The sequence below is a fragment of the Rhea americana genome, unplaced genomic scaffold (assembly GCF_003343005.1).
Source record: "Rhea americana isolate MKP2758 unplaced genomic scaffold, rheAme1 scaffold_206, whole genome shotgun sequence".
NCBI lineage: Eukaryota > Metazoa > Chordata > Aves > Rheiformes > Rheidae > Rhea > Rhea americana.
In genome coordinates, this window is record NW_028186217.1 from 265,630 (window position 1) to 278,843 (window position 13,214).

A 13,214-nucleotide genomic window follows, 5' to 3' on the forward strand; every position below is an offset into this window, starting at 1 on the left:
GATTACAATTACTCTAGCCACTCATAAGATAAAAATTATTGTACATCTATGCTCACAATGTGTTGCTTATAAGAAAGCAGGTAATTTCCGTACACAGGGCACTAATACTTTGTAACCCCACTTAGTACCAAGACTCTGAAAAAAATTTTGCTGTAAAGCTATGCATTTAAACAACTTCCCATCTTCTGTAGTTGATCATACTCCCTCCTTTTCCTGTGATATTCTTTGAAGGTTGAAAATAAAGTATTTCCCTGTATTTTCCCCATTGTGATTTTCTTCCCTTCCATCTGCCTCACATCAACTTCTTGTTGACAGCTTTAAATGGATCGTGAAATTAAAAACAGCTTTTGTTTTTGCTGAATTCTTTTCATCAGCCTCATCTGTGATGTTAACACAGTTCTGAAGACTGTGTTCAGGAGTAAACTTCGGCAAGAATCAGTACAGGATTCACCACTCCATTTTCTATATAAATCTAGTACGAACAGCTAACACATTTCTTTCCAATAAGAAGTGCGTCAACTAGTGAATTTCTTATCTTTTTTTTTTTAAGAATTTTCAATGGTGATAAAGTAGATTTTTTTTAAAACTTGCAACAGATGCTGAAAGTAAATGAAAACAAACTCTGCAGGAAGTAGTAAATACATTATTTCTTTCAATAGTATCTAACTCATACACTCTGGCTGATACATCACTGTGTTATAGATACATCAACTGCTTACATCTGAGCAACTGGAAATAACTGTTATAGACGCCTAACAAGTATCAACATTAAAAGCAGAACAAACTATCTTTTTCAAAAACTTCATATTTATCATTTTGTCAGTTCCAGGTTTTTAGCTCACAGTTCAACTAACATTACAGCAACACGACTACCCTGTGTTTTATTCAGAGACGAGGAAGACTAAAGAATTTGTAGAATTAGCTTAAAAGACACCATGACTAAACCATGCTCAGGAATTCCAAGTATTCCACTGAAAGAATCACCTCTGATCTGCCTAAGGTTCTCTGCAAAAGCTCAGCCTCATCTGCCTAAGAAAAGGAAAGAATTTAACTGAAAAGCTACAAAACTAACTAATGCAGAACGGAAAACAGAAGAGCAGCCCATTAAGCTGAAGGAAAAACAGTAATCTTTGATACATTTTTGATCTGCAGCCAACAATGTCAGAGAGAAATTGTAATTAGGAGAAAAAAAGATGTTTTTGTGTCTGAAATAAGACAGGCAGTTTTCATGTCTGAAATAAGACACACACAAAGTCTGGAAAATTAGTTGCAAAATTAGTTGGAAACGAGACTAATTCGTCACCACTGTTTGTAGAATCCAACCAGTAAAACAGAAAGTAATTAAGCTTACTACTTATCAAACACAAACTCCTTTTAAAGGTCAAGAACAGCTGCTATATGTGTGACTTAACTCTGGAATTTTATCTTGCAAGTATCAGTGCTTGTTTGAAGAGGGTGATTTATTTTTAACATATACTAGTAGACACATGAAAATTTGTACAGCCAAGAAAACAATGGTTTATAAACAAAATTTGCATTACACACACAATAAAGTGACTAGCTTCAATGTTCATGACCTTTGCATTAACAACGCTTGTAGAGAATCTTCTTTCATTTCCTTTATAACTCCTTTAGAATTCAAAGTTTGTACCTTGACTTAGCAGCATTGGATTTAAACATCCTTGCATGCAGTATGTCCTCTTACCTTAAGGTAAACAAGCCTCCACAGCTTTATTTTAAAATCTCTTTTCTTAACTTTGAACTGTCAAGTTACATTGTACCTCTTTCCTAGTTAGTATTTTAGGTTATTTCCATACTTTCCTATTACTCTCTTCTGCCAATAATGCCAGTCTTACTCATCCACTTACTGAAGTGATTTTCATTCATGCTTTCTTTCTACAGTACACTCCATCCCAAACTGACAGAGCTCTAGAGTTTTCATTATCTCAAGGTACATGTTTGTCATGATCAGGTATTGGTGTAGGGAGGAGAGGGAAGTAAGGAAAGCATGACACAAAGAATACAAAATACTCCAAATCAGCTAACTTACATATAACATATGAGGCAGATTAAAGACCTCTGGAAGATGGCTCCCCAAAGATGGTTTTTTCTGAGTAAGACATAGTAATGTGGATTTTGAAAAGGACAAACTCAGGAAAATTAGAGAACAGGCTTTAAGATTTTTGCACCCCTACATCCTCTCATTTCATACATTATCTGTTTTTTCTGTGTGTTTATATTGCTTTAATTTACTATATGATTTGCTCTGAACCTGTACTCCATACAGACACAGCCTTTACCTATACTAATGTCATAAAATATTGAGAACAGAAACTATGATCTCTGTCTTCTCCTCTAAAAAACCTGCGAGACAAAATACCATTGAAACTGCCTCCACAATGAGCAGAAACCACTAAGGATTCCATTGAATAGATAACAAGCAATACAAATATATGATGAAGGCACCTTTACGGTCATTCCATATTTTTCAACGTGTGATGAATTTTCCCATTTTAGAACAGGCATTCACAAAACACACTGCTCCTCATTCCGTCTGCCACATACTTTTGGTTTTACCATTATCCAGTTCCACATGCCATCAAATCCTCCTTTCACGTATGCCATGCCTGCACTGCCATGCGCACATTCTTTGTCATCTTGGCAAGGAATATTAGCATGATCTCACTTATAAAATAGATGGCTAAAGGACCATACAACACAATATAAATACATGCTCACCCAATTATGCAAGTACGCAAAGAGTCCACCAGCAGATAAATTAGCATCTTTATCTCATAAAATTTTTACATTCAATAATTGAAGAGTGATATCAGGTAATGCTAATACTGTAGCTATCTTCACTCCCTCTTCATGTTTTCCTCACCCAAAACTTACTACCGTGCATCTCAGAGCACAGAAGAGCTCTGAACAGCAAATTGTGCACAGTTCTCTGGATTAATACCTTGATCTCCATCCTAAGTTAGAACTGCATAAGGAAGCATCAACTCTGAGTAAAGATTTCCCACACATTAAACAAGAATCATGATATAAAGCTTGGAAAATAAAATACTAAATAAGGCTGAATTCAGAGCATCGTGAAGAAGAAGAGGTAGTTTCTTTGAAATTCACTGGATTTTTTCCATTTGCAATGAAGAGTCAGCATAATTTTGCATACGCATAGATGAACATTTGTGTCTCAAGTATGTGAAAGGGCTACTCAAAAAAGATCATAAAAAAGAGACTGTTTTCCTGCCTATTCATGCAAATCTCAGTTGTTTAAATGAAATTAAGATGCTACTCCTACAATAAAACATGGGAACTTCCAGCTGTAGGCTGCATAATTTACTATGTAGATTAAAAAAAAAAAAATCTTGCCATGCACGTAAACGTGTATTTTTCCACTGCCTAACTAAAACTACGCAATCACCTCTCCTTCAAACAAAAGAGATTAAAAAAAAAATTCCTCAGATGCATAATATCAAGAAATTCTACAGTGAAACTTGAAGCACTACATCTCAGCAGTCAATCTGCAATTTAATTAAAAGTCACTTATTAATAATGATTTTATACAATTTTCTCCCCAATCTGTCAGGTGAATAGGTTTAATAAATTAAAAAAAAATCAATATCGCTTATAAACAGTATGGATTTTATTATTAAATCCGGTACACTCCTATTACTTTTACCACAGAAAATTAAAAAGTTCCAAAGGAAAAGAAAATACCTGTTTCTCCCCACAGTGTGTCCGTGTCGTTGATGTCAATTTCATGCTCCTTTTCGCTTGCCAAGAGGTAGCGAACCACCTGCGAAGGAGAGCCAGCGGGTCACTGACCTAACATTTTACGCTCCCTCCCCAACATGTCACTCGCAAAACATGGCAATAGACAAAACATCGAAAACAAGCGAGAGTGCTTCATGAATTAAAGAATTAATTTTGTCCTTAATCCATCAAAACAAGATCAGTATGATTTGGGATATAGCTTAAAGATACGCAAATGTTATTAAGAGTGGTTTAAAACAGTTTTAAAATAAGTCCAGTACACTTCTGTTAATTGGTCCAAAGTGTTTTACACTATGATGATTAAATGAGCTCCAGTGTGACCTAAATATATCAGTGCAATTAAGGCCAACAATGCCAAAATAAAAACAAGGTGTGCTAAGTTTAGTGAAGACACAAAAAATTCCATTTTACCTAGAAGCAAAAAAGGTATGCAAGAAATACATCTTGTGAAATGGAGATTTATATATTTTTTTCTTTATGCTATTTATAGCCTAACTGTTCTTCAAAACTTTTCCTTCACAGAATGGTCTGAGCATATTTTGATAAATGCTAATTTTTAGACTTAAGACTAATTATTAAAGTTTTGTGGTTTTATTTTTTATCTTATTAAAAAAAGCTATGTTCTCTAACCACCAGCTAGTACAAGAATATTAATTTAAAACCCTCTTCTAAGTTCTACTTTAAACAGTTTTCTAATTGGGAACAAACTTACTGAGACTGAGACTGCAGCAAGCAGGTAAGGGAGTGGAACCACACTAACAAAAGTTCTGAATGATAAAGGAAGGAGCAAAGGTAGGAAAGAAGAAAGTGTAGCAACATACTCCCAGGCTGCATGAAAAGTATTGTATAGACTGCAGAAAATCTGAAAACTTAAGATGCTAGAATATAAGGTATTAATGAAAATTAATGAAATACATAAGCTCTTTTTTCAAGCTAAGAAAAATTAAGTTTCTTTTTGCTTAAAAAGAGGAGAAATTTTTAGTCAATGAAGAAGTATTTATGATTAATGTGATCTATTCTGCAGATGCTGGTGAGTCAGCTCCTTTCACATTCATCAGTGAAAGGCAAGTAAGAACTTCTACTACAGTAAAGGAATTTTTGCATTAGTTCAAGTTAATCATCATAGTTTAGAATCCTCATATTGACTTTACGTGATACTCAAATCATATGATAAATTAGTTGCATACAGACAGTTCTGTTTGAATCATGTAAACAACTTCAAGAGATTGGAATCATGATCTTGTAAAAAACTCTTTTAATTAGATATTAAAAATACTAAATATAAAAATCTTTTCACTAAAGAGACCATCTTCTCTATTTTAGGGCATCTCCTATATTCATATAAAATTCTATCAGCCTATTGTGATCTTTATTTGTGTATTTTATATTTACTGATTACTTTTTCTCATTGTAAAGTATTATTTTCCCAAAGACCAGAAGACAGACCCGTATTATCAATATATTTAAAGAATCTGAGTATTTATTATATTTATCTTTAGTGTTTCTATTGCTAAATAATATTGTAATGATGGCAAACATTTCTTTTTACTATATACACATATTCAAAACCACACAAACTTCCTAGCTTAATACTATTTCAAAGAAACTCTGAGATGTCGGATACTAAAATAATGTCTGTGAAGCAGTCTTAGATTTCACTTATTTGAAAAGAGACAATTTTAGACATACAAATGTAAAATACGTATATTCAGAATAAAAATATACTATTTAATTATGACCATATATTACTTTATCCCTAGAGAAATCCTGATTCTTCCTGAGACTCCTTCATTACTAAGGTGAAGAGGAGCCCACAATACAGGAAACCATGGAAAGATCTATCCTCTGTCTGAGGTGGTAAAATTTGTTGAGAGTTGAGTTTTCTCCTCCCTCTTCCAGTGACTTCTCAAGTGAGCTCCAGCAATTTCTGTTTCTCAAGTCTCTATCTACCAGATGAAGGTAATACTATTTTCAGGCTTGCTAGAGGAAGTAAATTCAGTACTTTCATGGTGTTCTGATTTTATGGTATTCACTGCCTTAGAGAAACCTACAGAAAAACATACACATCTAAAGCAAGTTTTTACTGGTGCGCAGTGTAGCTGGTAAAAGGCTTCATAATGATGGAAAAAGTAAAAATATCTGTTGTTAGAATCAGTTTCATTCACTGAATACCATCCATCCTCTGCAAAGAAAACCGCAAATCAATGCATAAATTATTGCAGTATCATTCCACTTAAGTAAAAAGGCAAATTCCTTACAAACTATACTAATAATTTATTCTGTGCTTTTTTAATTGTACAAAAACAATCAAGAAATATATTCTTTAAAACCTACTTATGTAAACCAATCTAAACCACTGGATCAAGCTAAACAACACTAAGCAACAAAATAAAAGAACTTAACCAAAATCAAGCTAAATTTGATTTTAAAATGTCCACACTGAGGTTTTGTATGTGCTGAGCTAAAAATCAATGTAGAAACTATCTTCAGATTTATCAGTGCAATCACTAATTAATCATAATAAATTAACCACAATCTGTTCTGCACTCCAGATTTCAGAGAAATTAGTGGGGTAATGCCTGTATAAATTAAATCTGAGAGCAGAAAAGTAAAATACAGAGTAGACAGTTACAGCACCATGTAGGAATTATGAAGAGTTTGCCAGAAATACCAATCTCATGTGGAAACATGAAGAATTACTGTGGGGTACATATCCTCACATGGGTAAGAATGGAAGACAGGGGTCTTATTTCCAGAAAAAAAAGGGAAGAGAAGGCAAAATATAAGAAAATTCCATTTTTAACTTAGGGCAAAAATAGCTCAGCTAGAAGAGCATTAGACTGAAGATCTAAAGGTCCCTGGTTTAAGCCTAGGCTTCAGCAAGGGGGGGGGGGTCCTTGTTGCTGCAACCCTGTCTAACATGCTCTAGGTGATCCTGCTTGAGCAAGGGGGTTAGACTAGATGATCTCCAGAAGTCCCTTCCAACCTTACTGATTCTATGATTCCTTCTATGATTTTAATGGAAAAATTATTAAAGTTGGCCTAAATAGAGAAAAACAAACAAACAAACAAACAAACAAACAGCTGCATCAAATCTTAAAACAGTTTTGCAGCCTCTGAAGTTGGTGAGACAGGCTAACGGTGAGCTCAGCTTCCTAGGTAGCTTGGTGCAGGTTAGCCTCCATCTACATGAGAATAGTTGCAATGGAGGCAAGCGTCCGTGTATCTAAACTGCATTCTTCTATACAGACTGCAACACCAAAAACATAAGAGCAGTAACAACACAGGTATCAGCTACTGCACATAAACTTAGGTACATGAAATTTCTGCAGTTCACGTAGAAGTTGTTTTACTAGAATTTCTTTGTTATCAATTAACTGAGCTATCCAGTTTACAAACTATATTGTCAAGAAAACCGGAGTAAGCCATTCCCCGAGAGCAGTCCTGTGCTCTCCACTGGCTGCAAGATTGCAAATTTCTATATTCAACTTCGTACTCAGTTCTTGAGCTGAGGAAAAATACGGAAAGCTGAAGTCTGTAACCTGGTATGTGCACTAGGGTAAGCAGTAAAACATGTATGAACAACCTATAATGTGTTGCACTCTTTATATGTGAAGTTGCATAGTGAAACAATCCCATTCTTTCAGTGTACTTTTTTATTTATTAATTCAATGACAAAAAAAAATATCTAGCTAAGGTGCAATAGTTTCTGGATAAAATATTAGGTTGGATCATTTACATAGAATATTGTCATCACCATTACAGATTTAGTACAACTTCAAGAACAGTGAGGAGAACGTAGGTAAAAAATTACATACAGACAAAATCTAGATGCAAGTCATTTTACTGGCTATGGTATTTAAATCAAGCTGCAAAGAATGCATCCTATTAAAAATATCTGAAAATTCAGTAGTTTGGCTCTCCAAATCTTTTCTATAAATAACTACAAACCCTGTTGTACAATTCTGATGAATTCAAACAGATTAGGAAATATCCCATCTACCAACGTACCTGACAGTGTCCCATACTGGAAGCTGCTGTCAGTGCTTGCTGCAGCACCTGGCATTTTCTCAGTGAATGTTGTTCTTGTGAAGGAGTTATCCAAACAACATTGAGCAAGTATTCAAGGATATCACGATGCCCTCTCAATGCACTATGGATCAAAGCACATTGGCCTTTCTTGTCTAGGTAGTCAGCCTGCATTGGAAAAGAAAAATACTTAAAATTAAAAAAAAAAAAAGTCTAGTGAAATGTCATGGCAATTAGGAGAGGTTCCCGAGGACTGGAAGTAAGCAAATGACACGCCTATCTTCAAGAAGTGCAAGAAGAAAGATCGAGGGAATTATAGGCTGGTCAGTCTCATTCAAACCCTGGGAACAGGATGGTCCATATTCTCCTGGGAAGCACTTACAAACTACTGCCGTGAAATCCCTTCCGAATGGAACACCAAGCAGCCTTTCTGAATGCTCCCTTTTACTCCTCTTGCCAACTGCCATGAAAACACTTGCAGTATTGCTGACTACATTTTGATGATAAATGTTGGTGTTTCATACTTGGATTTCTAAGCAATATTAGTGCAAAGATTTCAGTATCTTCTAGGTAAATAGTCCCATTAACTTTACAGGAATTATTTATGCATATAAAACTAAGCACACGATCAGAAAGACACCTTTTCATGGAAGTCTGCATGTATGTTCTAAACTTTCATTTAATACCCAGAAGTCTCTGTGTATAATTACTTAAGCATATAATTATATAATCAATAACAATTTTCTTAGGCATTCACATTACATTTTGGCTGCAACCATTGCAATCTTTTTGCCTCAACTTACCTTTGCACCCCTTTTGCACAGCAGCACAACTATGTTCATGTGACCTGCAGCTGCTGCATAGCTAAGCGGGGTCATTCCATTTTGTGAAGTTCCATCAATAGCAGCTCCAAATTCCAGTAAAAGAGTGACCACTTCTTCATGTCCAAGGTGTGACTGAACACACAGAACTGGAGCATTATTTAGTACTTCTGTTCTGTAATTCACATTTGCTCCTGCCAAGATCAGAAGACGACTCACCTAAAATTTAATTTTAACAAAACAGTTTTTTTTCATGTTTGTCTTAATTTATGAACCAACTCTGATATCTTGATTCAGGTCCTTCTGTGTTACTCTCCAATTTTGATACACATTGTTGATAGACACTGGCTTTACCACATATACAGTAACACCAAAGTTTAGCAGTACAATGATTTTCTCACAGATAATATGTAAACTGTGTATTATTAAATAAGGTCTACCTCTCCCCCAAAACTCACTACTCCTCTCTTATCAACTTCAAAATCTTTTACAATAGTATGATTTTTGCAGCTACATTATTTATTACTACTTTGCAGATTTACCTAACAGACTGCATTAATAGAGAACAAGGCTGCACATAAATACGTGCACACACAAAAAACATGCAAAAAATATTGCTCTGCCTATGCACATGTGTCTAAGCAAATTTCCAGCTGAAAGGCTTAGTAGTTGGCTAAAACTGCAACTTCCAACTCCTATTTCCCTACCTGAATCCAGGGATGCTGGCATTTTTATTTTTAAAATCTTTTTAATCACACAGTTTTTCTCCTTTTACCATTCCCTTGGTATTTCTGCACACAAGAAAACATGGTTGAACTCTGCTCAGCAAATCAAGGGGTACCTTTGACCTCCTAAAGTTTGAAGTTTGTTAACACGCCCATCTATGCAACAGACTGTGGGTACACCAAAATTAAGAGTGAAATCCTTCTTTTCATCAGAACTGTTAAGGAAAATGCAACCGGACAATCACAGTCCAAAACAGCAGAGTTTTAAAAAAAATTACATTAAGATTTTTTTTTCCTATAGAGGGTTTTAGTTACAGATAACTTTTTTTTTTTTCTTTTTTAATACTGGGTTTTATGTCCTTACCTACTTAAAACCTCCTGTAAAGAGGTTATCATTAACGGAAAAATATTTATCAGCAAAGGAATTAATGTTTTTAACACATCAATTTTGCCCAGTGTTTATTTAAAGGCTTTGTAGTTTCAATGTTCCTTGCTTGTTCCTCAACTAAATCTCATCATCTATGTATCTGCTACATCACTTGCTTCTTGATGAAATTAGCATCGGCTGATGAATAAATTAACTTTTGTACTCAGGCCTCAGAAACTATACTAACCCTCAACAATCTATTTCCAATTATAAACCAGAAGAAGCCACTTAATTACATGCATAATCTAAATTACTATGATACATGCTAGTTGCACTCTAAGAGGCTCTAGATATATAAAAGCCAATTAATAACGTTAGGACACCAAGATTCCACAAACAACTTGTATCGTTTCTTAGGAAAGCAGATATTTTGCAACATGTACTGACACAGCATTTAAAGTGATCATGCAGTGAATGTTTCAGAATGAAAATAAATGCAAGTTATCACAAGGATCAAACAAAAATAAAATTACCTACACCATAAAAACTTAATTTATCAGAAGGATTATTTTTCTATAGATAAATTTTTCTACTTCTATAATGTAGTATTATTACACTCTGAACGTCAAGCATATATACTTTCAGTAGGCTCTCCACATGTATTAAAGAGGTTATTTTTAATGTGTTCTTACTCTGATTCTGCTTTATTTAATACTTTGAACCAATTTAACAGCTCTCAACTGATCTTACATGAAGAAAARCACTTTCAACATCATGCTCATTTTACAGATCTTGTGCCTCAAACTACCCTTGAGAAGTCTAAAGTCAAAAACAGAAAGGAGAACCTGGGAATGCTCAGACTTAACTATTTCATCTTGCAAACTCTTTATATTTAAACCTTCCAAGGTACAACTTCTAAAAAACATGCTTATCTACCTAAGTTTTCAAAACTCAGACAAATACAGCTGACAGGGCATTTGCTATGTAAAGTGAATCAAAAAGTCTTTCCCTGACCTGTCTTTGGGTTAGGTATTACTAGTTTGAAGTGTGCTTACTTAAGTTCATCTGAGTATCTAATAATCTTCGGCATAACATTTTGAAAATAGCCCAAAAAAGAGATCAAATAGCAATGAAGAAAAAAATTGCCCATCTCTGATTATCAAAAAAGTGAAGTGATCCAATACAATGTAGAAAGCCCACAGAGGCAGCAGTATCAACAGAATTAATTCAGCTGCAGAACAATTGATTTAAAATGTAGTGTTAAAAAAAGTGTGATTTGAAATGTAATCTACAAAAAATATTTGACATCTGTTGAGTAGTATCATCCACATTCCAACTGTCTATTCAGAAATGTGGAGGCAGGAAACCTGTGCCAGGTGCTGCAGCAAACCCATACAGAGGTTACAGAGAACTGTATGGAGTTATGGAGTACTATATATCTGTAGACAACAATCCATTCTTCCTCCTATTCCTTCCTAAATAGTATTTGCAGAACATCTCTGGATGACTTACTGTAATGTTACTTTAAATTATATTTACATTGAATGTAATAGATGGAAGATGGACTTTTTTTTTTTTTTTTTAAGTAATTTCAAGGTTCAGTAAACAGATTTGTAGGAACAATGGGAGATAGAGCACTGATTGCACCTGAATGCTTATTTTCTTACCTTCACATTGGGTGTATAGACGTTTCTCAGAGAAGCAAGGGCTGCAGACAGTCCGTCAGTACTATATCCAATCCACAAGGCTTGAAGATGACTGGAAGAAATTCCAGTCCTTTTACTGAAACCCTAACAGAAATGATATAATGGGAAATCTCTGTAAGATTACAAATAATATTTACATCTACATCTCATCAGTATAAACAGAAGTTATAATTTGTTATTTTTAGCAATGGTAACAATTTCAGGTGTTCTGCATAAGCTTCTGATAAATTATTAAAGCAACTCTGATGAGGACCTCTTAACACATTTTCATATACAGAGATCATAAAACTCCTATTAAGCTGCCAGCTTTACCTTAAAAATGTGAGCTTTAAGTATATGATGACCAAGCTCCATAGTTTGTTGTCGGTTTAACTTCCCCTCCTGTCGAGAAAACATGAAAGCCAGTAGAGCATGTCCATTCCTAGTAAAAAGATCAGGATTGAGAGAGAACTGCATGTATAATTATACTTCCAGTAAATATCCTGACATGCTTGTACGTTTGTCACATTAGCTCAAGTTTCTTTGTTGGACAGCCGCTTCTTTAAAAAGTGTCCAGGTCTCTACTTGAATCAGGAAATTCCACCAAAGCAAACAAGATCTAAAATCTAAACAGCGAAGTCATGACTGCTGCAAACTTTCCAAATAATATCTGGAAATGTTTGCTGCTGTTGTCATCAGTTTATTAGTGAAAAAGCAAGAGCTGCTTATGTTGCTGCCTTTTCTGTTTTTTTTTTTCAAACCATTACATCTAAACAAAATTATTTCCACAATTAAATAATGCAAAGAGAAAAAAGGCACACTATGTTTGAAACATGCTCCTAATATTTCTGCCATTGCCTCACAGAAGGCCCTGGTCAGATCTGATTCAGCTCTACACACTGACTTGCACAAAACTCCTCCTTCTGTGCTTGTTTCATTTCACAGTCAGAATCTGCAGCTTCCTCAGATAAAACTCAGTCTTTTTGCAAAACTGTAAAAATGGAATCCTTTCAAAATTTGAACTAAATTGTGTATTTAGTAATCTACACCTACATTAGTCAGCTGTCAATTTTCGAGGAAATGAAGGAAGTGGAATAACCTTGAGAAAACAAAGTTAACACATACTGTATGCTAATTAGAGTATATACTACAGGACAATTAACCATATGCTAATTAGACTGTTCTATTTGTGGATGAGGGGAGACTTCTCATCCCACCCCTAGAAATATCTGAACAGAACTTTCATAAAGAACAGCTTTAAATTCTTATTCTCTGTCTTCTGTTAGAGCTTGCACTCTGCATCATGCATGCAAGGGGCTCACGGAAACCTAGAAACACTGAGAGAAGGTAGGAGCCAAAAAATCTGCAAGTCCGATATTCTCCCCACAGATAAGTGACCGCATTACCTGAACTCTTTGTTAAAATCACTCTACAGCACAGAGACGTTTTGGGTCTATGATAATTTTAAAAATCCACATTATTTATTATTTAGTAAAAACAAACCAAAATGCTACATTAAAAAAATGGAAGATGAAGACTGTCAAAATGTGCATGTGCAATGACAGCTTCAATGAAGAAGGGTTTATTGCTTTTGTTTTCTTTACTGTCTCCAGTTTAACTAATTTGCTCCTGCATCCAAAGGAGGTGAGAAGGAACAAACTGAACAGTGCCACCTGGAGTTACAATTATAGAAAGAAATATTTAAATATTTTTATTTTTAAAAGAGTCAAAATGATCTTTTTTTTTTAATTCCTACACTCTAAATACAAAAGGAGTCACTGCTAAAAATTGTCAAGAATTTTGCCAT

General features: G+C 34.6%; 1 protein-coding gene across 5 annotated transcripts in view; it reads right to left on the minus strand.

Moving 5' to 3' along the window:
- Positions 1 to 13,214, minus strand: part of TANC1 (tetratricopeptide repeat, ankyrin repeat and coiled-coil containing 1) — a 106,046-nt gene that overhangs the window by 11,485 nt on the left and 81,347 nt on the right. For all 5 annotated transcript variants that reach the window (XM_085304310.1, XM_085304314.1, XM_085304309.1 and 2 more), the window contains 5 exons: positions 11,741 to 11,849; positions 11,390 to 11,512; positions 8,613 to 8,849; positions 7,792 to 7,977; positions 3,724 to 3,802 (listed from right to left, as the gene is read on the minus strand). In XM_085304310.1, the coding sequence (XP_085160436.1) occupies positions 3,724 to 3,802; positions 7,792 to 7,977; positions 8,613 to 8,849; positions 11,390 to 11,512; positions 11,741 to 11,849 (734 nt within the window). The remainder of the gene's footprint in view (positions 1 to 3,723; positions 3,803 to 7,791; positions 7,978 to 8,612; positions 8,850 to 11,389; positions 11,513 to 11,740; positions 11,850 to 13,214) is intronic.